The following is a 26,153-nucleotide window of genomic DNA, read 5'->3' on the forward strand; positions in this document are numbered from 1 at the left end:
TGATGCCGTGGTGACCTTCCATGTGCAGAAGCAAGAAAGCTGAAATGAACAGCTTGCCTTCCAGCAGCACATAACTGATCTCCTGCACGTCCAGCTGCTGCACGTTCAAGTGAGTTTCCTTGCTGCATGTGTATTGGACCTACAAGCCAAAATTCATTGTTTTAAGTCATGCATGCGTTAATGACTTACAATCTATTCAAAAAGTTTAACATATGGATCACACACAAAATTTATCTCATACCAAGCTTTCTAAATAAGATAAAATATGCATATGAATAAACATTATCCAATTAAATCTCAAGTTATAAAATTAAGCATAAACTCATGCTATTAATCAATTTAAATCACAACTTGTATTTATTCTTATTAACCATTTTTCCATTTAAAACCAATAATAATGTCATGATGAATTTAAAATACATTGGTTTTAAATAGCTAAAATATGCAATATTTCAGCTCAATCAGTTGGCATAGTTGCTTTAGCATGATCGGCATGTTTGGCATGATTGTTTTTAGCATGGTTAGTCATGGTTAGTTGGCATGCATATGGGTCTTTTTGTACTAGGCATGTATCATTGGTTTGAAAAATGGAGAGTGAGACATAGGTTTTGGTATAGTATGCTTGGTACTCACCTTTGGGCTTCAATGGATCTTGCATTGGCATTGGCATGGGCATGCACCGTTTCTTACATGGTTGGTTGGCATTGTTGTGTCAGCATGGTTGGCATATCACTTTTAGCATGTTCACCACATGCTTGCTGAAATGCTCGTATAGACATCAAGCACTTTAGTCATGGTTAGTTGGCATGGTTGGCATGAAGATCAAGCGATATGATTTTATCATCATCATGCATTTGACATATTAGACATGCATTCATCAGGTCTTCACATTACCTTAGCCTTGTCTAACGTCACTGCCTCTGTCTATAGCCAAAACCATGTCTCGACGTGTTCGTCCTCGCCACAACCCCCCTGCACCCGCTCAAGCCCATTTCTATAATGCACGGGTACAAAAGTTGTATTCTCAGAACTTCTCTCATCGTACTCCTATAGTCAAGCGTGAAGTCTCTCTAGGTGAGCTTACCGAGACCATCATTTCTCGCATCTTTGAGTCTCGCCAATGGCAGGCCTTGACCACTGGTCCTCCCACTCCTTCTGTGGAGTTGGTTCGAGAGTTTTACTCCAACATTCATGCCATATCTGATGATGGCTCGTTTGAGGTCAGTCTCCTGAACATTCTCTTTCGGGTGACTGTGGGCATGATAGCAGATCTGCTAAATGCCCCTCGTGTGTCCCATCCAGTGTATCCCTATACACGGACATCTCCTCCCAGTCCACAAGTCATTGCTGGATGTCTTTGTGGTCAGTCTAGTAATTGGGAATGGACGACCCCTCTTTCGATTGCTCGTTTTACACTTGACTACCTCATTCTCAGTAGGATTGTTCTTACTAATCTAGATCCTACTGGTCATCATAGTGATGTGGGTCTTGACTGCACCACTCTTCTATATGCCTTGATCAATGGTGTCTCCATTGATCTAGGAAGTCTTCTGTGTCAGGTCATTCTTGAGGCTTTTCGGTCCTCCAAAACACGGACTGGTTTGCCATTAGCTTGTCTAATCACCCGATTAGCCATCTCCCAGTCAGTAGTTTTTCTTCCCCAGGAGCCTAGAATTGCACTTAAGGCTCCTATTGGTCGTAAGACTGTACAGCTTAGTCGTGCTCACACCACCCCGCACCCTCTCCTTGTTGAGCATCCTCCCACTCCCTCCTCTCAGTCTTCGAGCTCTCAGCCATCCAGTTCTCAGCTGTCTAGTTCGGCACCATCCACTTCGGTACCCGGTTCGATCGAGCCCAGCCTTCAGCAGGTTCTTGAGTATCTAGCCCACCTTGATGCTCGGTTCGATACTATAGATGCTACAGTGCATAGCCTAGATGTTAAAGTTGACAACCTGCGGCAGTTTTTGACCCAACGTTTCAACGACATTGAAGAGCAACTTAATGAGGATGATGAGGATGGTGGCAGTCCTGCAGATGGTGATGATTGAGATCCTTTGCCAGTTGTGACAAAAAGGGGGAGTAGTACAGTACTAATTTAGGGGGAGCTTAGTACTAATTTAGGGGGAGTGTTGTTGTTAGTAACACATTTTTTCGTACGGGAATAGCAGCGTTTGATTTTATCTTTTGGGTTTCAGTATTTCATGTTAGCTGCTATTGTATGACTGATTGTTCTTGAACATTTCTTTTTAATTGCTTAATGAAATATTTCTTTTCATTAACCTATACTTGTCATGTATATTCATGAATTGTGGTTTGTGATTTGCAAACAATATTTTAAACATCAGAGACATTCGCTGTACTCTCGCTCAACAGGACGATCGAGCGAACTCAGCCAGAGTTGAACGCTCGACTCCTGCTCGACCCTCGCTCGAGCAGACTCAGATAGAGTTAAACGCTTGACTCCCGCTCGACATGGAGATCGAGCGAATTCAGGCAGAGTTGGACGCTCGACCCTCGCTCGACACTGAGCTCGAGCGAACTCAGGTAGATTGGAATGCTCTACATTCGCTCGACCCTAAGCTCGAGTGAACTCAGGCAGAATGTGCCGCTCGACCCTCACTCGACACTTCGCTCGAGCCAATGTTCCATATCACTTGGAATTTAGGATTTTGAAGCGCCTTCTTTGATTGGATCTATAAATAGAACATCTTAGGTCTAGTACGATTGAAATCAATGTGAACGTCCCATAGAAGCATGGTTGAATCCATTATTAACCATTAGGGACCATGTGTACCCATATGAATGTTAACAAAAGGAAGCATACCATATTTGGGTGCCCTAAGTTGCTACTCAAAATATAATCTAGTAAATCTCTAGCCAAATCCAAATAATAATATCTATTTGACTCTATCTAACTAGTTGGCATTGCAACTAAACTGACAATGTCTTATAATCCTTTATAGATGGACAAAAGTTGGATGAGTTTGACTAATCAAGTTTGATCACCTGCATATGCCGAAGGGGTCAACCAATTTCTCACCACAGCACGAAGCCATGCTATGGGGCGTGACCGTATTCGGTGTCCATGTCATATATGTTGTAATAATCTCTTTAGGCCTATACCTAAAGTGGAGAGTCACTTGTTCATCAATGGGATTAATCTAACTTACACCCAATGGATATATCATGGGGAGGAGGAAACACGACGTTGCAATGAAGAGGATAACCAATTGGAGCATAGTGATGACGACGACTACATTGATGACATGGACCATATGCTAGATGACGTATGGGTGGGTGCACTATTTGATGAGGAGCAAGATAGCACTCCATGCACAACTAACCCATCCATACCTGAAGATATATCACTGTCATCTTTTTCCCAATTATTGGATGATGCCCGGCAACCACTTTTTCCAGGTTGTACTAAATTTTCAAAACTCTCATTTGTTGTGAAGTTGCTACACATTAAAACCATTGGCCATTGGTCAATTAAGTCATTCAACATGGTGCTTACATTGTTAAGGTCTGCCTTACCTGATGCATTATTGCCACAGTCATATGAGGAGTCAAGGTCACTAGAGCGAGGCTTGGGCTTCAAGTACCAAAAGATACATGCATGCCCCAACGACTGCAATTATTTTGGAAGGATAATGCTGAGAATAATGAGTGCCCTAGGTGTGGGGCTTCGAGGTGGATTTCAAGTACACATGGGACACGAGTCATCCCTCGAAAGGTTTTGCATCATTTCTCGTTGACGCCAAGATTGCAGCGGCTATATGTGTCTGCATAGATAGCAAGTGATATGAGATGACATAAAGAAAAACGAGTGGCTGATGAAACTACCTTGAGGCACCCAGCCGACTCTGAGTCCTGGAAGAAGTTAGATACAGACCATAGTTGGTTTGTAGAGGATGCTCGTAATGTTAGGCTAGGATTGGCAAGTGATGGCTTCAATCCGTTCAACAATATGGCGAAACCTTATAGCGTCTGGCCAGTGATCCTCGTACCGTATAACTTGCCTCCGTGGTTATGCATGAAAGACCAATTCTTTATGACATCCCTCATTATTCCTGGGCCGAAATCACCGGGGAATGACATTGACATTTACTTGCAGCCTTTGCTCGATGAGTTAGTTGAACTATGGGAACATGGGGTACCTACATATGATGCATCCACATCAGAGACATTCGTGTTGCATGCTGCTTTATTGTAGACAATCAATGACTTTTCAGCATATGGAAATCTGTCTGGTTGGTCAACTAAAGGAAAACTAGCATGTCCATCATGCAATGCGGGTATAGAGGCAATTTGGTTGAAATATGGCCGAAAGCATAGTTACATGGGACATCGTTGTTTCTTACCACCTAACCATATTTGGAGATCGAGGAAACATTTGTTCAATGATAAAGAAGATCATAGAGTGGGCCCACCATCTTTAGTTGGCTCAGATATCCTTAGTCAACTAGAACTACTTGGGAATGTGCAATTTGGTAAAACTCATAGGAAGAGAAAACGCACTGTTGATGAGTTGAACTAGACAAAGAGTATCATATTCTTCAATTTGCCTTATTGGGCAACACTAATGTTACGTCACAATCTAGATGTTATGCATATTGAGAAGAACATCTCCGATAACATTCTCGGAACCTTGATGAACATTGCCGGAAAAACAAAAGATAATGTCAACGCACGGCTTGACCTGGAGATTTTGGGTATCTGAAAAGAATTACTTCTTAAGTGTGATGGTGATCGGTTGAAAATGCCAAATGCTTTGTACACATTACACAGAGATGAAAGGCATAAATTTTGTGAGTGGCTGTCGGAGGTCAAATTCCTAGATGGGTTTGCGGCCAATATTAACCACTGTGTTTCTGAATGTGATTGTAAAATATCTGGGTTGAAAAATATCTGTATGTGTTTCGGCGGGTTCTTAAGAAAGGATATTGCCTTGGCATTGACAGAACTGAGCAGTTTCTTCAAAGAGTTGGTGGCTAGGACACTGGATAAAAACCGTTTATTGCAATTGGAAAATGATATTGCCATCATACTTAACAAATTGGAGATGATATTCCCGCCTTCATTTTTCGATGTCATGGTCCACCTCACTGTTCATTTACCCCGTGAGGCCATAATGGCGGGCCCAGTACAATATAGGTGGATGTGCCTATTTGAGAGATATCTCAGCAAGTTCAAGCGATATGTTAAGAATAAAGCACGGCCAGAAGGTTCAATAGCGGAAACCAACAATCACCTCGAATGCTTAACATTTTGCTCACTGTATCTGGAGGATGTTCAGACGAAGTTCAATCGAGCAGACTGCAATATTGATGGTGGAGAAGAGGTGACTATAGATGGATTTTCGATTTTCAACCAAAAAGTTTGTCCCTTGGGTGTAGCCTCTAATGTGGCTTTAGATCCTAAACTGCTTAGCTCAGCAAGCTGGTACATTCTTCACAACTGCACAGAGGTTGGTCCTACCTACAGTATGTACCCATAATTATCCCAAAGAAGCTGCTGAGTTTTTTGATGTGTCCCACAAATTGGGGACTATAAGTACTCCACACTAATGGGTTAATTTTATGCAGAGAGCACTACAAAATATGTCAGCAATTGAACCCAAATTTAGCTGATCGCATGCATCAACACGACTTTGAAACATGGTTCAAGTAGCGTGTAAGTTCTTACATTTTCCTAATGAAATTATGACATCCCTCATTAATATGAACACTATGATGAAACTATAATAACTGACTTGGGAGGTTAAAAATTGCAATAGGTTAAAGGCCAGCGTACCATCAACCCACTTGCTGTGTCCGAAGATCTATATGCGTTAGCATGTGGACCTAATATGGGTTGCATCATACTCTGGTTGTATTGTGAATGGAAAAAGGTTTCATACGAAGCAACGTGAAATACGACGGTGTGCTCAGAATTCAGGTGTCCTGGTAACTGGTGACAATCAGACTAATAATTTAGACTTCTATGGTATTATCCATGACGTGGTGGAGTTACACTATATGGGATGGCGTCGTGTGTACTTATTCAGATGTTCATGGTTTGACGTTGGTGATCAAAGACGAGGGGTTTGAGTGGATGATCATATGACTAGTGTCAACATGGACAAGACTTGGTATAAGGATGAGCCATTTGTGTTGGCATGTCAGGCTTCCCGATGTTTCTACATTAAAGATCTAAGGGCTAAAGGTAACTGGTATGTAGTGCAAAAGTTCACCAATAGGAATGTGTAAGATATACCACCAGGGCCAACAATCTCAGAAGATAATTTGGCCGACCCAAGTGATGATGGTGCCTATCAAGACAACGAGTCATCATTTGATTACACACCAGCCCAATGTCCTGACTTCCCTTTGTCAACTCCACTAAGTCGGACTAATATAACACCTAGGCATATTGATGCACGAGAGGTTGTGGGTACGGATAGACATGGCTCAAGAGTTGCAGACTTTATAAATGATTTCGATGTTGGATCTGGTTCAGAAGTTGGATACGATGATGGGGAATATTCAGATGAGGAAGAATTTTCCTCATCAGAAGAGCATAGCTCAGAGTAGACTATAAAAGGCTAGTGAATGGTTGTACGGTAGGTAAACTAATGTTCATGTTATTTTACAAGGCACATGACAATTAGTTGCACAAATAATTTCATTGTCATTAAATACATTGTAACATGTTGAATTTAATTGCACAAGTTCAATTATGTTGAACCCCTAATATAACATCTTCCTGATTCTCATATATGTTGATCTCAAATAGGCTGGTTTTGTTATGCTACAAGCTTGTGCATGCAAGAATAAATTTCTTTAGCATGTGTAATCCAAAAAATGGGCATAGAATTCAGTTTGTGTTGGAATGATGTTATAGAGAACTCTAGTACTCAATTATAATATATAATTGAACTGGGAATTATATTTTTGTACCACTGGGAGTTATTAAACTAATGTATAATTGTAGAATTTTAATCATTCATCTACATTTGTGGCAGTTCAAAATAAATTTAATCAACCCAAATATGGCCATATTTATGTATGACTTAAACTATTTTATATTCTTAGCAATTAAAGACAAGATTGTTGACAAAAAAACAGTTTTTGCTGCCACTTGAGCATTAAGGAGTTAAGGGTACGTGAGCCATTAACTAGGTTTGAAAGTTGGTTTCAATAATTTTCAATGCTGTAAATTATATTCTTATAAAAACAATTTCAATGGCAGTGGCAAGTGTTAAAAGCTGAAGTAATAACAGATGAGCCACTAATATTGACCAATTGTCTATACTTCAATTGACTTAATTTGGACTGATGTGTTTAAAGGGCTGTTATTGTGTATCTCAATCGTATTTCATTAGTTTGAGTGGGAGTGGCTGTGAATGTGTTAAAAGCTGAAGTAATGTTGTGTAGCCACTAATATTGACCAAGTCATGTCCATAGTTTGACTTAATTTGGCTGATGTGTTTACTTGGCTATGGTGTATCTCAATCTTATAAAAACAATTAGTTTTTATAGTGGCTGGCTGTTAAAAACTGAAATAATATTTTTAAGCCACTAATATTGACTAAGTGCCATAGGTTTGACTTAATTTGGGAAAGCTGAAGAAATATCTTTAAGCCACGAATATTGACTTTCAAGTAAAAGCATAGGTTAATAATAATTTGGGCTGATGTGATTTAAAGGGCTGATAGCAAGTGTATCTTGATCGTATTTTCAACAATTTGAGTGGGAGTGGCTGTGAATGTGTTAATCTGATAAAAACAAAAACCATGGTAGTGGCTGGCTGTTAAAAACTGAAGTAATATTGTTAAGGGGCTAATATTGACTAAGTTGAAGTTGGTTGAACAAAATTTGGGTTTTAATTGGCAGTGTGGTGTAGCTCTCAAGTGGGGGGAAAAGTACCTAATGGAGGGAAAACCAAAGTACAGAGGCTTTGAGGAGCGGGAGATGTACAAGCTGATATTTTTTTTAAGAGGCAAAATTGTAAAGTTTGATCACTCCTCAATACAAAAGCTAACAAGAGTTTCTCATGGGATTTACAGAAGTGTATTCTCGAGACTTTCACCTGGGTAAGTTTCTGTGTATACTTGCCACTTCCTCTTCCCTCTCACCCACTTCCTCCTAATGAAAATCTTGACCATTTTTCACAGATGAGTCAACATGCATGCACTGACATATAGCATCCAGCAGCTGTGACTAGTGTCAAAAGTTCAGGGAAACGTGATTTTCAAGGGCACACTATCCATACGTAGATTTCACCACTTCTTTTATAATTTTTGTTGGAGTTGGTTGGAGTGCACTAGGGAGGAGAATGTCTGCTGGGTGTATCTCAGCCTCTCTCTCAAAGGTATGCAGATCATCTACCCGAGAGGTTGCTATTTTCTTTTTATTTTATTTTTTGAGTCCACACAGCACTAGGTTAGTGTTGAACTGGGCCATACTATAGAAACATTTATAGGATTGGAGTAGATGTAGAGAGCCATTTTGTGCTGGAGTGAAGTAATCAGTTTAAAGGAGACAAAAGGTTGGATTTAAAGGGTGCAACTTCCTGCACCATAGTCCGACCCCACAGCATCCTGGTTTGGTCTTTTGTTAGCTAAAGTACACCACCAACCTATGAATACAAATTTACATCACTAATTACCTAGTTGGAACATAGTAGCAATGAAAGTTGTAAACTGAACAACTGCATGGAATAACAGAAAACTTGGATGAAATTACCTCATTAATTGTACAGAGGCATTATAGTTAATCTAAATTTGCAACAACTAATTGGCAATAGGCCATGTCTGGAAAATACAGTAAATCTCATATTTTTCTGCTTTATATTATCAGTACTCACTAATATTGTTAACTGAGACAATAAGGGGCAAAAAGTGTTGGTGAAGAGGATTCTGTTTCTACATAATATAGCCTGGCAGTTTGTATCTGGAGTAGAGTCTTCATGAGGAGCAGCAATACAAGAGGTAAAAATTGGTCATTTAAAGCGCATCGCACACTCAAATAGTCACTAATTGTTTGCTGCAACACATGTATCTTTGTTACAAGTTATTGTAAGATTAATAGTTAGCATAATATAGGAGGAAATCTATCTGGATTGTGTAAAACTTTCTGTATGCGTTGTAGTAATATTTTACTACTAAGCTGAATGCTGGAAAAGTAGTACTTGATGACAATGTGGGTTCAAATTTAGTGAGGTTCCAATAGTCATCCTTGCTTGAATATGCCTTATGATATTGTACAGTTACATACTAAATGTGCAATGAGCTTAGTACTTTAGATACTTGAATGCAATGAGCCACACATGGTTAGTCATGAGAGTACTACTATAATAATTTAATGGTACCCAAGACCCTATTATATATACTCATTATGGGCTTCAATGACTTTATAATGCTAAGTGCATATATGCTATGTGCGTTTATATATGAAGTGACTTAAATTTATAGTAATTATTATAGCTAGGGGAAGTGGTAGTTCATAACATTCAATGGTAGAGTGTGAATGAAGCATATAATTATAAAGCGGTGGGACACATTAATAATCTCATAACTTAATTTCAGGAAAGTTTATGGCACAAAGTGGAGGAGGAAGGGGGAGAGGATGGGGTCTTTCTATACGACAACAGCCTGAACCTTACGCATTTATAGGCTGATCACGTCGACCCCTTATAAATTCACAAACCCCTAGAGACCCTGATGAGCCAAGTGACGATGACTCTACCGAACCTCCAAGGTCGGGACCTGAGAGTCATAGAGACGATATTGGTGAGCAATACAAAAATTATTATCTTTTGAAAGTTTCTTTCTTTGAACAAGGATAATGTGTTTATCTAATTGTTTACTTTTTAGCGGAGCCCGCCACAATGCCTGTAACAGAGCCGGTCAAACAGAAGAAACCTGGACGGGGGCCTGCGAAGTGCACTGAGTTCAACAAACTTCGAAAGCATGGTAAAATACCTCTTAAAATTAGCGATGGAGAGATGGCCCCATGTTGCGAAAATGTCGAGATGTTTACGACACGAATAAGTTGGATATTGAAACATAATGCTGACATGAGTTATTATAGATGGACCGATGTGCCTAAGGCCGATAAGGATGAGTTGATTGAGCGAGTCCGAGTAAGCCATTTACTTTCATTTTCTCAATTATTTGACTATAGTATGGCCATATGAAAAAACACATTAACAATTACCATGTGTAGGGTGACTTAGAATTGGATTGGGATCTTTATAATCATCGGATGGCAGTTATGAAAGCATTGCATAAGCGTTTTAGTGCTTTCCATTGTGGCTTGCACAAAAAGTATCTTTCATATGGTAGCCATGAGGAGGCCTTGGCATCCGGGTCAATCTTGGTCAACCCCTTAGTATGGGCTAAACTGTGTGAACGGTGGGGAAGTGATTCCTTCAAGGTATGTATTCTAATTAAGGTCAATTGTTTCCATTTTTTATATTCTCGAATTAGACATAGGATAGGTAGGAATGAATTCATGTTAACCACTGTTTCATGAGATTGGATTGTTGTATGCAGAAAATATCCAACCAAAATAGAGAGAATCGCAAAAAGCACAACATCAATCATAAAGCAGGGAGGAAATCATTCGTAAGGATTCTAGAGGAAAAGGTATAAGAGTTGTGATCTTCAAAAAATATACATAGGTTGGGTATATTTCTACACTTGAAAATTTAGCAAAAGAACTGATGGCAGTCACTTGTTGTGCATAATCATGTTAGCTGCATTGGATGTTATTGTGTTAGTATATACTGTTGAATTTGCATCTGAGTAGTATGTGTTGTTTTTATCCATGTTTAGCTAGCCAGTCATTGCTGTCAACGTTGGAAATTATCTATGGACTTTTGTGGTTTGTTAAAACATTGGACTTGGTGACAAACTAAACCAATTCAGTACATGAATGTTATATGGGCATTAAGTTGACAATCTTTATAGTTGTCGACTCAATTTAGATGATTCTATATCAGCTGGATAAGATTAAGGCATCAAGAGTAATGTTTATTTTGCTAATGTATTTGGATTCACTGAATTGTTTTGTGATGACCTGGTCATTTTTTTCAACATATAGCGATTTGAAGGGGTCAACTTGGTGGAGTTTTACAAAGATGTTCGCTGGTCGAAGAAGTGGAATCAATTCGTGACTCCTAAAATAGAAAAGATTCATTTCAGTCTTTTAATATTTTGAGTAGTCAATTAGAAATAATTAAGCTAGAGCATAACTTGTTGCAAGACTACTTGCTTAAGATATCTAGTATTTTCCAGCAAGGGATCAATCCCCCATATAACAGATTTGTCTGTATATGCAGAAAGAGATGGTTGAAAAAATGAATAGTTTGGAACCTGAAAAACGTACGGAAGAATCAGTAGCAGCTATATTTAGGGAGGTACTCGGGCATAAGGCTGGCTATGCAAAAGGCCTAGGTGAAATGGTAATCCCAGAGTCAACAAGAGAACGTGACCGTCAACGGGATAAAGAATACGCTACCTTAGTGGAACGACATCAGAAAGACGCTGAGTATCACAAGCCAACTGTAGAGGTTATGAAAGGAGATATGATTAAAATGATGGAGAGGCAGCTTGAAACTGACAAAATCTTGAGGTGGTTGTTGGCTGAATGACAATCAGCCGGAGAGTCTGAAGGGGAGACTCAGTGACCAAATGTTAAACAAAAAAAAAAAAAAAAAACATTTTTTGGGAATTTTTGGGGTTCTTATATAGTGGGATGGGTTTTGTTAATGGGTGTGGGGGGTTAAAGAAACTTTTTTGTGGGAGCTAGCTGAGTAGCAGGTGTGGGAGCTATTGGTGGCTGTGTAGTTATTGGTGGCTGTTTACAGACTAATAATGAATTAACCCTATGATTATGCTGGTAGGTTATATTGACTTTCATGGTAATTTTATGGATGTGTCAGTATTGAAAAATGTTGGTATATGTGTTGTTGTGATTGCTGGACATGACAAGGAGTGGTGCATTTGGGTTTCTTGAGTTAGAAACATGTGTATTTCACCAATAATACTGCAGAAATTAGTTGGTTTATTGTGTGGCTGGGGTTAGGTCAATTAAACATGGGCTGGGTATACTAAAAGCTATAGGAAGAATCCCCTTCTGACTGGTTTTCATTAAAACCAGTCAATAATAAATATATATGTATATGGGCCTTTTCAATATTTGATGGTTATATTCTATCCATGGTTTGTGATTAAATTTAGCTCCACAAAATGGATACAAATTGTGTGCATGATATTTATAAACTATTAGGGAAATGAGTGTGAACAATGTTTGTTTACATTGAAATGGTTGACCAGTTGGTTGAAGTAAGACTCTTGCATAGTTGTGAAGATGTGGCTGCTTATATATATGTGCATATTGGGTGCTGCCCCGAAAGAAGCATGGTAGTAAGTTGATGATCGAAAACCCTGAAATGCTGCACCTTAGTTTGGTGAAACGAAGGATGATAGAGAGATGCTGAAAGTGGGAACAATTTGGTTTCAGAAATTTGACCCACACCTCCTTCCCCAACATTCATTTTGTGTTTAAAGATGTCCCACCCACTAATCCAGTACATGGAAAGTGTTTATATTATTTTGGTTAACAAATTTCTGGAATGTAATATGATGTTATTTATGTAATTTGCACAACTAGATGATATTAGCAGTTTAATATAATGAAATTCTGTTATTTATGTACAGCTAGTTATTATCTAAACTGGTAATTGTAATGGAAAATGGGCAACTAGCTAAGTATATGGGTGGTTGCTGCCTATGACATGTAACATGTTAATACATATATTGGCAATGCAGAGTGTGTTTTGGCTGAATCAAAGAGTAGAACATGCAGAGCATGTGTCTCTAAATTTGTAGATATACTTGGTGATATGTATTATTGGAATTGTGTAGATGATTTTTCTGCTGGTATATAGGATTGCAGAATGCCTGTAGTTGAGGTATTTTTTGTCATGACTTTAGTTAGAAAATACAAGGAATTTCAATGGGTTGATTTGGTTGATGGAATGATTCATTTGCACCGTGGGAAAACTACTACATAGCCATTTCTATAGTTCGGCTGAAAACATGCAGGTTTACGGAATGTGCCATGCTAATTGCTATATAGTAGTTTCTTCCAGTTTATACATTATAGGGATATGTATAAACTAATTAATGGGTTTTTTATAACAGTTTATATATATATATATCTTAAACTATGTATATGTTTAATTGTCTTAGCCAATTTGAGTGGTAAATATTTGGAATCAACTTAATTTCCAAAAAGGCCAGCAGTTGATAACTCTCCAAATTAATGATTTATATACTCTTAAAAGCTCAAGCATGTACAGTACGTGTAGTTGTAAAATTAGTTGTAGGGAACTGAGTTTTGGATGATAAAGATATTATGTGCATCTCAGAAAATCTAAACCATCCGAATGTTTTTAATTATGTATTTACATCAACATAAATTTGATGCAAAATCCACAAATAAAGAGTAGTTGCTTCCAAATTATGGATGGATGCACATTAACAACGTGAGATTTATAAAACAAAGCAGATGTTTTCGCTTGACCCTCGCTCAACAGGGCGCTCGAGCGAACCCACACAGAGTTGAACGCTCGACCCGCGCTCGAGCTAACTCAGCCAGATTGGAACGCTCGACGTTCGCTCGAGTTAACGAATTGTATCCAAATAAAGTTATATTTGCATTGAGTTATTGTGGATGCAAATGCCCATTCGCATCCAGACCAATTTGTTGCATCGATTTATTATGGATTCGAAATAGCAACAGGATAAACTGTTAACACTAATTGCATCCAAATATAGTTATTTTGCGGCTAGTTTTTGTGGATGCAAATGTCCATTCGCAATCAAACTTTGTTTTTGCATCGAGTTATTATGGATGCGAGTAGACAAACATAATAAACTATTTGAACCAATTGCATCCAAATGAAGTTATTTTGCATCGACTTATTGTGGATGCAAATGTCCATTCGCATACAAAAATTATTTTTGCATTGAGTTATTATGGATGCGAATGGACAAACATGATGAACTCACCTTCACCAATTGCATCCAACTATCCTATTTTTGCATTGATTTATTATGGATGCAAATATCCGTTCGCATCCAAACACTAGGTGCAAATATCCATTCGCATCCAAACACATAGGTGGTTGGGATGAGTAATTCCAACCAATTTTGGGTTTTTTTCAACATATCAAAATCGATGCAAAAGGTAAGGTATTAGCAACCATTTCATTAAACGGATACTGAAACTTAAAAATAACTAAATAATAGCATCCAACTAACGACGATTAAAAATCGATGCAAAAAGATATTTGCATCGATTTTTCCTTATTTTTGCAACCAAAACTTGCGATGCAAATGACCATAATTCTTGTAGTGAGTGTTCAAAGTGTAACTTATAGAAATTAAAAGCTTATTCCTTAACAGTTCTCTCTCTCTCTCTCTCTCTCTCTCTCTCTCTCTCTCTCTCTCTCAATGCTCAAGATATTACTTGATCTGTGCCATCATAAGATATAAAGTATAAACCTCGATTACTATGCATTAATTATTAGTTATATTCTTCACTATAATGAAAAAACTGAAGGATAAACTTTAATATGAAAACTAAACAACATTAAAGGAAGTTGTTGGAAGTATGGATCCCAGCTTTAATTCTAGAGTTGCCATCACTCACGTATTTTATTTTATTTTATTTTCTTTTTTTGCTCTTGGAGAATGGGAAGGATATGTATGTTCTTTAATTTCCAATTAAATTAACATATGGTTAAAAATGTAGGAATTGGGTTCAAGAGTGTATTTCGCATTACTGCTCAGCCCTACATATTCAGCAATGGTTATCAAATATGTTTCAACGAAGAGCCTTGCCCACATTGCAACCTTGGGTACATAGTTCTAGAATGGGTGGAGGAGAACCCAACTCTTTTTGATATACAACAGATATATGGTTCCAAAACATCTCTCCCTACAACAACAATTGTCTTACCTTTGAAGCCTGATAAGGTCAAACCTGTGAAACAACAGCTCTCAAGTGTTCATCCTGAAGTTCTTTTATTCCTAACAAAGTTGAAGCGGCTCTCAGTCAGGTAACATAATAAGGACCCTAAGCTCAATTCCGTTAGTGCAATTGCTATTACAAGCGAGACTAACTATGTGAGAAGGAAGAAAATTGGTGCTATGTCCTTCACTCTCCATCTCTCCGCTGAGAGAAAGATTAATGGGTCTGACGCAGAATGCAGCTACTATATGTGGAAGTAAAGGTTCTCTGTAAGACATGAAAATAGAGTGGAAAGAAGAATGGAAGTAGAAGAGTTAATGATCACATTGGATTTTCCTATTAGAGAGCATCTCAATAGAGGGACTAGTTCACCTGGGATCTATGCATTTCTTCCCACAGAGATGGTTACTAACTTTCCTTTTATAATTCAAGTAGATTTTTGTTGGAGCTTGTGAGAGAAAAGAGCATACCAACCGTATGAGGAAATGTCACAAGGGAAAAACAGAGACAAGTGTACACGAAAATATTCCTCTTCCTTCCATGAAATGTTTACACAGTGTGAATTCCTTTTTATAGACACAATTCTGTCAATAGGAAATGTAGCATCAAATGAAGTAATGACATCTGTACAAGAAATAGTTGCAACAAATATTCTAGAATTCTCAGACTTATTTGTGCGTGCTGGAGGAATTGTTTTCGTCTTGTTGTGCAGGCTCTATAGCCTTAATACTCGCCCGCGAGTCAAGCGGCACAACTGTGATGTTGAGGCTTGACCGTAGTGCTTGAAATCTGGCTGTAAAGAGTGGTTTAGTGAAAATATCTGCGAGTTGATCCTAAGGTGGAGATAAAGGATACTTGGAGGGTTTTGGCAGCAACCCTTTCCCTTACAAAATGATAGTCTAGCTCCACGTGTTTGGTTCTTGAGTGCATCACAGGATTAGCTGCGAGATATGTGGCACCCAAGTTGTCACACCATAGGAGAGGTGGATTTTTGAGAAAAATCCCAAGTTCCTGGAGCAAGAACTGCAGCCATAGAATCTCACAGGTTGTGTTAGCAACAAACTTGTATTCGGCCTCAATAGAGGACTGGGCTAGAGTTGGTTGCTTTTTGGACCCCCATGACACAAGATGGTTTCCAAAATAAACACAAAATCCACCAGTGGATCGGCGGTCATCAGGGCAACCAGCCCAGTCAGCATCACAGAAGGCAGAGATTTTGGGAGTGGAGGAAGATTGAAAATGAAGACCATGGGACTTAGTGTGATTGAGGTAACGTAAAATACGTTTTACTGCTTGCCAGTGGGGCTGGCGTGGACAGTGCATGTATTGGCACACCCGATTGACAGCAAATGAAATGTCAGGGCATGTAAAGGCAAGGTACTGTAGGCTGCCTACGATACTCCTATACAAAGAAGGGTCCTCAAAAGTGTTGCCATCCAAGGCATTAAGTTTGACAGAGGACGACATCGGGGTACACACTGACTTGGAATTGTGCATGTTTGTCTTGACAAGGAGATCCTGAGTGTATTTGGACTGAGACAGAGTGAGACCAGAAGAGACCCGACTCACTTCTATACCTAAAAAATAGTGTAATTCGCCCAAGTGTTTGACAGGAAAGTGTGAACCAAGAGACCAAATGAACTCAAAAATCAAGGCATTACTAGAACCGGTTACTATGATATCGTCAACATAAATCAACAAATATAAGCAATCGGTGGAATTCTTGAAAATAAATAGAGAAGAGTCGGACCGAGAAGCACGAAAACCAAATGAAAGCAATTTATCACTTAATTTGGCAAACCAAGCCCTAGGGGCTTGTTTTAAACCGTAAAGGGATTTTCGAAGCTTACAAACATGATGGGGATGATCTGGATGAACGAAGCTAGGCGGTTGTTGCATGAACACAGCTTCTTCGAGGTCCCCATGGAGAAAAGCGTTTTGGACATCCAACTGATGAAGTGCCCAGTGAGAGGTGACGGCAATAGAGAGGAGAAGGCGTATGGTGACCGGTTTTATAACGGGACTGAATGTTTTGGAATAGTCTAAACCGGGTTGTTGATGGAAACCCTTGGCCACAAGATGAGCCTTACGGCGCTCAAGGGAACCATCAGACCTTCGCTTGGTTTTGAGAACCCACTTCGAGCCTAGAACATTGTAGTGGGGGGAGAAGGGGACGAGGTCCCATGTACCGTTTTGCAACAGAGCATGAAATTCCAGATGCATGGCAGATTGCTAGTCAGGGTATTTTGAGGCTTCGGTAAATGAGCTAGGTTCCTCTGGGATGGAAGGAGGCTGTGTGGAGGAAGAAGCCGAAGACATAGTGAGAGAAAGAGTGGGTTGTGGCGGCCATGGGATGGTACCATCAGAGTGGGTTCGAGGACATTGGATGTTGGATTTGGATCTTGTGACCATGGGATGAGTAGGTTGAGGAAGAAGCGGGTCGGACGAGGCCAGAGAGGGAATAGACAGAGGTGATGACTCAGGTGATAGGTTGAGTTGAGAAGTAGCGGCGGGGGGAGAAGCTGAAGACGATGCCCTAGATTGAGAGGAAGGGGAAGAAGGGATCGGGAGTGTGGGAGTGCTGAGCTGAGCTATTGGGCTTACGGGTTCAGAAATGGGTGTGGAAGGAATGGACTGTATGTGGGCCGAAAGTGAGGGGGGCCTCGGTGATGATTGTGAGGACAGTGGGTTAGGAGAAGGTGTTAAGTTAGGGGGCTGAGCAAACGGAAATTGCTCCTCAAAGAATTGAACGTCCCGAGATATATATCTACGGCCGGATTCCACATGAAGGCAAATGTATCCTTTGTGATCTGGGCTGTAGCCCAGAAAAACACAAGGCTTTGATCGATAGTCTAGTTTATGTCTATTATAAGGCCGCAGATTGGGCAAGCATAAAGAGCCAAAAACCCGAAGGAAGGAATAGTCTGGAATCCGGCCCATGAGAAGTTCAAAAGGAGAGCGGTTGGCAAGAATGGGTGTAGGCATACGATTAATGAGAAAGGTGGCGGTGAGAAAGGCTTCGGCCCAATACAATTGAGGCATTGACACATGGGATAGCAAAGAAAGACCCGTCTCAACGATGTGTCGATGACGACGTTCCACTGCGCCATTTTGAGGATGGGAATAGGGGCAAGTGACCCGATGTGTAATGCCTAAGTTCTGAAAAATGGTTTTGAGAGGATGAAATTCACCACCCCAATCGGTTTGGACGGAGAGGATTTTGCTGGAGAAAATATTTTTTACATAATTAACAAAAGCAATCACAATAGACGACACATTGGATTTAGATTGTAGGGTAAACAGCCATATATATTTTGTATGATCATCAACAATAGAAAGATAATATTGACAACCAGTGGAAGATAAAATAGGGGACAGGCCCTATACATCAAGAAAAAGTAAATTAAAAGGCCGCGATGATTGGGTTGGAGATGATGGATGCGGAAGGGCGTGGGCCTTGGCCTGGACACATGCCGAGTAGCCAGGAACTCGATTATTGGAGTTGGGAAGATTGAAACGGGAGATAGTTAAGGCAGTGATCCGTGGAGAAGTATGACCAAAACGAAGGTGCCATAGGTGAGATGTGTTGTGTGAGGTGACGAAGGCTTGAGAAGGTGATGATGAAGTAGGAAAAATGGACGCAGTGGAGGATGGCAGGACGTACAAGTTGTTCTCAACGAGACCCCGAAGTAGCACTGCTTGAGTATGAGCATCCTTCACAACAAAGAAATCAGAATGAAATTCGAAGTAAGTATGATTGTCTTGACAAAATTGTCGGACCGAAAGAAAATTTTTACATAAAGAGGGAACATGAAGGAGATGAGTTAAGAGATAGTTGCCAGTGGGAGAGCTGAGTTGGGCCGAGCCAATATTTTGTATGGGCAAGGAGGAGCCATCGCCGATGTTGATCTGATTAGAGCCCTGATAAGTAGACGATCCAAGGTTCATATTCATGTACTCAGGAGTGAAGTGGTGCGTGGCCGCTGTGTCCGGGAACCACGAGTTTGTGGAGGTAGCATGTGGGAACACGGTAACGTTGGCAGCCAAGGAAGGGGGTGCTGGTGCCTGAAATGAGTGATCAAAGCGATGATAACAGTTTATCGCTAAATGACCAAGTTTGTTGCACATCTGACATGTGGGATGAGGAGAGAAATTATGGTTGGGTGGAGCTGAGTTACGAGAGCCATGCTGACCCCCACGATGGGAGCCGCAACCACGACGTCCCCCTCGATTAGATGAGAAGCCTCCACGGAAAGAAGAATGGAAGGAATTTGGTGAGCGAAAATTTGTAAAGTTGGCAGAGAGGGAGGTTTTGGAGAGAAGAGTTTGGGTTTGGTGAGAGAGACGGGATTCATGATTGAGAAGATAACTGTAGAGTTGTGGGAGAGGTATAGATTCGGGTCTGGTAGTGAGGGAGGTGACTAGTGATTCATAATTAGTTCCTAAACCAGCAAAAGGGTAAATGGTGAGCTCAAGATCTGAAATGGGATGACCTGCTGCGCCAAGAGAGGAGGCAAGATTTTTGGCCTTGTTAAAATACTCAGGCATGGATTGAAACCCTTTCTTTAATATGGCCAGTTGATATTTAGTATGCATAATGTGAGCGGAAGATTGAGAAGAAAAAAGATTTTGAAGAGTAGTCCATACTTCACGGGAGGTAGAACAGTCAAGAACTTGGGTAAGGAGGGATTCAGAAATGGAGGAAGTGAGAGCCGAAATAACGAGTTGGTCCTAAATGAGCCATTGGGAGTGAACCGGATTGGGTTTCTTGTTGATAGTGGCTGAAGGAGGAGAAATACTGCCATCGACATAGCCGTAAATTTGGTGACCTTTGAGAAATGGGACTATCTGAAGTTTCCAGAGTAGATAGTTTTTGGAGGGTAAGTTTAAGAGTAACAGAGTGGGAGACAGCGGTGGTGATGGATGGGGAAACGGTGGGGAGGGAGGATGAATCGGTATTTGTCATGGTTGAGCAGACGTGGGTCTTTAGGCTCTTGATACCATGTTGAAGCTTGTGAGAGAAAGAGCATACCAACCGTATGAGGAAATGTCACAAGGGAAAAACAGAGACAAGTGTACACGAAAATATTCCTCTTCCTTCCATGAAATGTTTACGCAGTGTGAATTCCTTTTTATAGACACAATTTTGTCAATAGGAAATGTAGCATCAAATGAAGTAATGACATCTGTACAAGAAATGGTTACAACAAATATTCTAGAATTCTCAGACTTATTTGTGCGTGCTGGAGGAATTGTTTTCGTCTTGTTGTGCAGGCTCTATAGCCTTAATAATTTTCTTCTTGCATCATTAAGGTAAACAATTCTCTTGGACAACAAGTGGAACCACGAGATTCTTGATTTTGTGTCCTCTGGTTTTATTGATGCTTTTGTCTCCCTAGTTCAAACTTCTGAGAATGATCCACCATCAAGTTTGGCTTCCATGTTCAAGTTCATTCCTGTTAATAGCTCTTCTTATTAAGAGTTGAACAAAGTGAGGAATTAAATCAAGGAAAAGCTTGTTAAAGAAAATATTGTGCCATGTGAGTCATATACGTAGTAGAAGTTTTTTCATAAACCATGTGAAGTTGGTAGGCTTATGCCTGATTTTTGGAACATTTTGGAAAAGGCAGGGAAGGAGGGGAAGAGCTTGCTTAATCTCTCATGCAATGGAAAGTATATACCGAGTCCTTCATTTGATAAAGGGGAGTATGATCATGTATTAAGTTTCTTAGGAGTGGAACTAGTCAACAATGAATGGTATGCCGAGTGCATCGAGAGTTCTAACCTTGTTGCAGGAGTCGCCGAAAATGTGTATTTGGAGATTTTACTATTTGTTGCCGAGAATTGGAAGTCAAAACTTGACAGCACCAGGATGAAGAACATACCACTCATAAAATATTTGGGTGTTGATGGGGATGTATCTTTGTGTACCATAGATGAATGTAGAAACTCATATAAGGTGGTGCTCTCATCCAAGAATCCTGATCATTCTTCATGGCTAATTAATTGGAACTAGGAATTCCATTGTATTGACAGTCTTTTTTTATGCCACAAAGCACACAAGAAGCTATTCGATTCTTTCCTAAGAAGATGAATTTGCAACAATGGCTTCAAGAACATGTCAAGGTTGGTGCTGTGGATGTATATGACTATGCAGTTCACATTAATAACTATATCAATAGTGACCGCAAGCTCGCCATTGCCTTTGTTCACTTCTTATATCACTCTTACTCAAAGAGTCATCTGTTAAAATTTCAAGTAGATTATTTGTGTGGTATTATGCCCCTCGTAGATAACCATGGGAATCTAATCAGGCAGAGGAAAGGTGGGGTTCTGGTCCCTGCCAACCAAAGCAAATGGGCAGAATTGATTAGTTCAAATCCATGGAGAGGTGAAAGCTATGTTGAGTTAGGAGAAGAATACTTGCTTGCGGATTCTTTTGTAGGTGAATCTTGTTCTGGAGAACAGCTCTTGGAGTTCCTTAAAACTCATGTTGCTGCTTCTGATATCCCTCATATAGCTCCTCCCAATGTCGCAATTCCTGCTGTTTCTGCACCTCTCACCAAACAAAATGCATTCTTGCTTTTGGATTGGATTCATAACTTGAATTGTTGGAGGAGTCACATTCCAAAGAGATTCTTGGAAAGTATAAAGGAAGGTAGCTGGTTGAAGATTACTACCAATGGCTGCTCGGGTTACAGGCCACCATCTCGTTCATTCATGCTTACTTCTTCTCTGGGAAACATTTTGCAGAACGACTTAGTGCTTGCTGATAGTCCATTGATTTATCAAAGTTTCTATGGTGATCAAATAAATAAATATAAGGAGGAGCTAAAGACAATGAGCGTCATGTTTGAGTATGGTGAAGCATGTGAATTTATTGGGAAGCATCTCATGTCTCTTGCTGATTCCTCCACTTTAACTAGAAGCCAAGTGCTCTCTGTTCTGAATTTCATCAGGTTTTTAAGGGACAATTATCTTCCACCAGAAAAATTCATCAATACTATCAAAGAAAGAAGATGGTTGAGGACGTCCAGGGGTGACATGTCTCCAGTTGGATCTATTTTGTTTGATCATGAATGGGAAGTTGCATCTCAAATCAGTAACCTCCCCTTCATCGATACAGGTTACTTTGGGGATGAAATCCTTTCTTATAAAGAGGAACTCAGGTGCCTTGGTGTGTTAATTGGCTTAAGTGGAAGTTACAAGCTTATTGTAGACAATTTAAAATCACCTTCATCCTTCTCTTCTCTGACAGCTGAGGCTATTATATTGATATTGGAATGTATGCATTATCTAGGACAATCAAACAAACTCATCAGGACATTGAGTGGTCTGAAATGCTTCAAGACAAATATTGGTTACAAGTCTCCAGGAGAATGTTTCTTGTTTGACTCTCAATGGGCTTGCATCCTACAGGTTTTCAGCGGTTTCCCACTCATTGATCATGATTTCTATGGAGGCAGCATCTTCTTGTACAGAAATGAGTTGTGGAAAATAGGTGTAAAGGTGGATTTTGAAGAGGTAGTCAAAGTATTTGCCCAGAGTTTCAAGCAGCAAACAACATCCATGACGAAAGAAAATGTTTTCTCCTTTTTGTCGTGTTATAGACTGCTAAATGATACTCCACATAAGTTTCCTCCAAATCTTAGGAAACTTGTCCTTGAAGTGAAGTGGCTGCGAACTAGGCTTGGTGATCACATATCTCCAAGCAATTGCATTCTGTATGGTCCAGAATGGCAATCAATTGCCCCAATTACTATACTCCCTTTCAATTTTCATAGACGATAGTGACAATTATTATGGCAAGGACATTCATGAATACAAAAAAGAGCTGAAAAGTATAGGGGTTGTCACAGAATTCAAAGATGGTGTAAAGTTTATTGCCGATGGTCTTTTTTTCCCTCAGGACACTTCCATCATAACTCTTGCATATGTGGTTGCCATGCTGGAATGCATCCACATTTTATTGCATGATCATGGGAGTTACAAATTTCCAGACACTTTCTGGAATAGAATCTCTCAAAAATGGTTGAAGACGAATGATGGTTATAGGCCTCCAAGTCAGTGCTTGTTATTCTATTCTACTTGGGGCTCTCATTTGAAGCATATAGATGGACCTTTTCTTGATGAAGGTTTTTATGGTTCTAACATTAGAAAATACAAAAATGAGCTTAATCATATTCATGTTACCGTGGATGTAATGGAAGGATGCCTATTGATTCCTAGGCACCTCGATTTCCATCATGAGTTTTCTGATATAGTTCGAATTTATAACTACTTGAGTGAATTTAATTGGGAGCCAGACATTGAAGCAGCCAAAAGGATTTGGATTCCAAATGGAACTAAGAATGGAAAGTGGGTCAGCCCCGGAGAGTGTGTTTTGCATGACAAGGATGATCTTTTTAGTTCGCACCTACAAGTTTTGGAAAAATAATATGACCAGAAGCTACTCTTTTTTTTTTTCTTCAAGGCTTTCCATGTTAAAAACAATCCCTCTGTTGTTGATTATTGTCAGCTTTGGAAGGTTTGGGAAAGTTCAAGACCCTAACTATCACATGATGACTATTTCAAGTTTTGGGTCTATGTTTCTAAGTCCTGGAGTGTAAAGACTGAGGGAACTCTCACTAATTGGTTGGAGAAATTACCCGTTGCTTCAGATTCAAATGAAATTTTGCTGTCCAACAAGCATGATGTTTTCATTGCCGATGATCTTTTGCTGAAGGATCTTTTTGAATAGGTTTCTCCTCAACCCATATTTGTTTGGTATCCTAAGAGAAGCTCTCCTTCATTACCATGGACAAAGTTGCTTGAAATGTACAGCAAAATTGGGGTCCGGACTATATCTGAATCGGTAAAGAAGGAAGAAGCATCAATGGTGGATGTTGATCAACTCAATCAGGTGAATCAAAGGATATTTTGATTAAGAAAGGGTTGGTTAGGCTCATCCTTGGTTTTCTAGCAGATCCTATGTTGAAGATGGAAGTAGTGAGGCGACATGAAGCTGTTAAAGGGCTTCTGAATATGACATTCCTGGAGACAGTCGTACCCACCACTCTAAAGTATACTTTATCACTTCCTTCAAGGGAAATCTTTGAATTGAAAGTGAGCCAGATGATATGTTGGGATAGAGAGGCCTCAAAGTTGTTTGCACAAAAGTTGGACAGATCCAGTGGATACAAGAAGATGATTGAGTATGCTACATATTTCTCTGAAGTAATATTGGAGGTTTTGTTATGGGAAAACAACGATCATATTGGTGCACTCTTTGAGCTGATAAAGTTGTGTTTCATCCTTGAGTTTAATGAGGAAGCAGTGGGGTTTGTAATGAAGTCCAAGAACATGCAGATTTTCAAGAAGGACGAGGAGTTCCTTGCATCTATCTTCCCACCTTCAAACTAGGTAATTAAATAGTTATTGTTTGTGTATAAATTAGGTGTGTTTGGCATAATTATTAGGCATGAATCAGTTGCTGATTCTAATGCTCTTGTCATGATGTGTAAACCAGCTTGTTTTGTTGGGATTTTCTTTGTTTTTGCTTTTTATGTTGGGAGTACTTTTGCTTGTAATTTCGAGTTAATTGATATTGTGTGCTATTTTGGTTTCTTTACATTTTCGAATGGATAAATTCTCCAATGAATGATTATGGACATGCATGATCTTTAGGAACATTCTCTCAATCGAATGCCTAGAGAATAATTAATATATTCTGTTTACAAACGATAGTATTTGCTTGGTACACACGACATGTTAGTGGAGTACACAATAATATAATTAAAATTACAATGAAATTAACATTCAAATGAAACCAGTTTAGATTGAGGCACTGAAATATCGCTCTCTTTAAGAAGATTTAAACCCTATACGGTGTACAAAGTCTCAAATTAATTGGTGCAATAAAAGTTCTCTTGACTTGACTCATTCCGGATACAACAACCCAACTGATCGTCGTATAGCCTGAACCAACTCTGAACAAGTGGTTAAGCTCAAAACTCTACCAAAAGAACACCTTTCTTTTATCAAGAAATGCTCTAAAAAAAACATATACTCACTAAGCTTGTTTCTCTTAACACACTTTTTCTAAAGCTTATTGTTTTCTTTATTATTTTTTTTTTTTACGAAGGCCGACTAAACATACACACACATATATATATTAGACAAATAACAAGCCAGGACATACATAGATGTAAACGGGAAAAAGAATAAAAGAGAAATAATTAAGCCAACGTTAACAACCTTATAAAGCCAACATTAACAACTTAAGGGGCTAAACGGCTACTTTTTTTATGCCCATTAAAACACAACGGTTGAAGATACTAACTTAGCACTTGAAGGCTAGCACTTAAATACCCAAACTCTCTCCAGTGGTAAAGAAAAGATACTATTATTAATTAAAAAATACCAACATTCTCCCACTATTTTTTTATAACAAAAAATATAAATAAAGAGAGATACCATGAAGGTGTGCTCTGCACTGAACCCTCACTTAGTGAAATAACAACCTTTACTCTAGAGTCAGTAGTGGTCTCAGACTTGAACTATGACTGCTTAAGGGAAATAAAGACTTATTACTCACACATAGCAATCCAAGTGTTGACATGAGCTTTATTAGCCAACACATTACAACCTTGTGCTAATCCCAGTTGTTGGGGCGATTTTCATTTGGGGCCTCAAAGCCCACGGAGGCTGGCCCAGGCCCAACATCCAACATGTCTCCCATACCCCAGGTAGCCTAAGGCAGCCTAGCCCAAACCCAAGGGAATCTCCCAGTGGTTTAGCATCGAGTCATGACCCGCATGGGTCGGGTATAAATGCTCATATGGAGATGGGATGTTGCAGGAGAAGCGTGGGAACCCAAGTTGGAGAAAGGAAGAGGAAGCACGCCAAGGAGAAGAGACCAGACTACCCAGCAATGCCAGAAGACCACACCACATTAAATGGGTTCACCAAATAACCATGCCGCATTAAATGACTGATCCCAAAGGGCCACACCGCATGAAAGACAGCATGGCAGAAGGAGTTCCTGGTGGATTTTCCCTTCTCCCAGGTAGTAGGGCATGGCCATTTGACTCTCTGAGCTGAGTATAAAAGGCCCATTTGACCACCAGGTAAAGGGATTGAATC

At 39.7% G+C, this 26,153-nt stretch overlaps 1 protein-coding gene and 1 pseudogene across 2 annotated transcripts; both read left to right on the forward strand.

Annotated features, from left to right (window-relative positions):
• The window catches only part of LOC122290075, a 30,893-nt pseudogene extending 6,285 nt beyond the window's left edge, over nucleotides 1–24,608 (forward strand).
• Nucleotides 6,939–12,663, forward strand: LOC122289083. Of its 2 annotated transcripts, XM_043096005.1 has the most exons (7): nucleotides 6,939–8,077; nucleotides 8,159–8,974; nucleotides 9,572–9,775; nucleotides 9,860–10,128; nucleotides 10,212–10,421; nucleotides 10,541–10,633; nucleotides 11,329–12,663. In XM_043096005.1, the coding sequence occupies exons 4-7, from the start codon at nucleotides 9,874–9,876 to the stop codon at nucleotides 11,638–11,640; spliced, it is 870 nt and encodes a 289-aa protein (XP_042951939.1). In that variant the 5' UTR covers nucleotides 6,939–8,077; nucleotides 8,159–8,974; nucleotides 9,572–9,775; nucleotides 9,860–9,873; the 3' UTR covers nucleotides 11,641–12,663. The 2 variants fall into 2 exon arrangements, with proteins under 2 accessions (XP_042951939.1, XP_042951940.1); XM_043096006.1 differs by having other exon boundaries at nucleotides 6,939–8,974.
• Nucleotides 24,609–26,153: the final 1,545 nt, after the last annotated feature.

The sequence above is a fragment of the Carya illinoinensis genome, chromosome 12, assembly GCF_018687715.1.
Source record: "Carya illinoinensis cultivar Pawnee chromosome 12, C.illinoinensisPawnee_v1, whole genome shotgun sequence".
Classification (NCBI taxonomy): Eukaryota; Viridiplantae; Streptophyta; class Magnoliopsida; order Fagales; family Juglandaceae; genus Carya; species Carya illinoinensis.

Bases quoted from the DNA above. Each gene is read 5' to 3' on its own strand.
- LOC122289083 (XM_043096006.1), top strand. From the start codon at position 9,874: ATGCCTGTAACAGAGCCGGTCAAACAGAAGAAACCTGGACGGGGGCCT. The intron at 10,129-10,211 runs GTAAGCCATTTA...TACCATGTGTAG, and splicing joins AGTTGATTGAGCGAGTCCGA to GGTGACTTAGAATTGGATTG. The intron at 10,634-11,328 runs GTATAAGAGTTG...CTGTATATGCAG, and splicing joins TAAGGATTCTAGAGGAAAAG to AAAGAGATGGTTGAAAAAAT.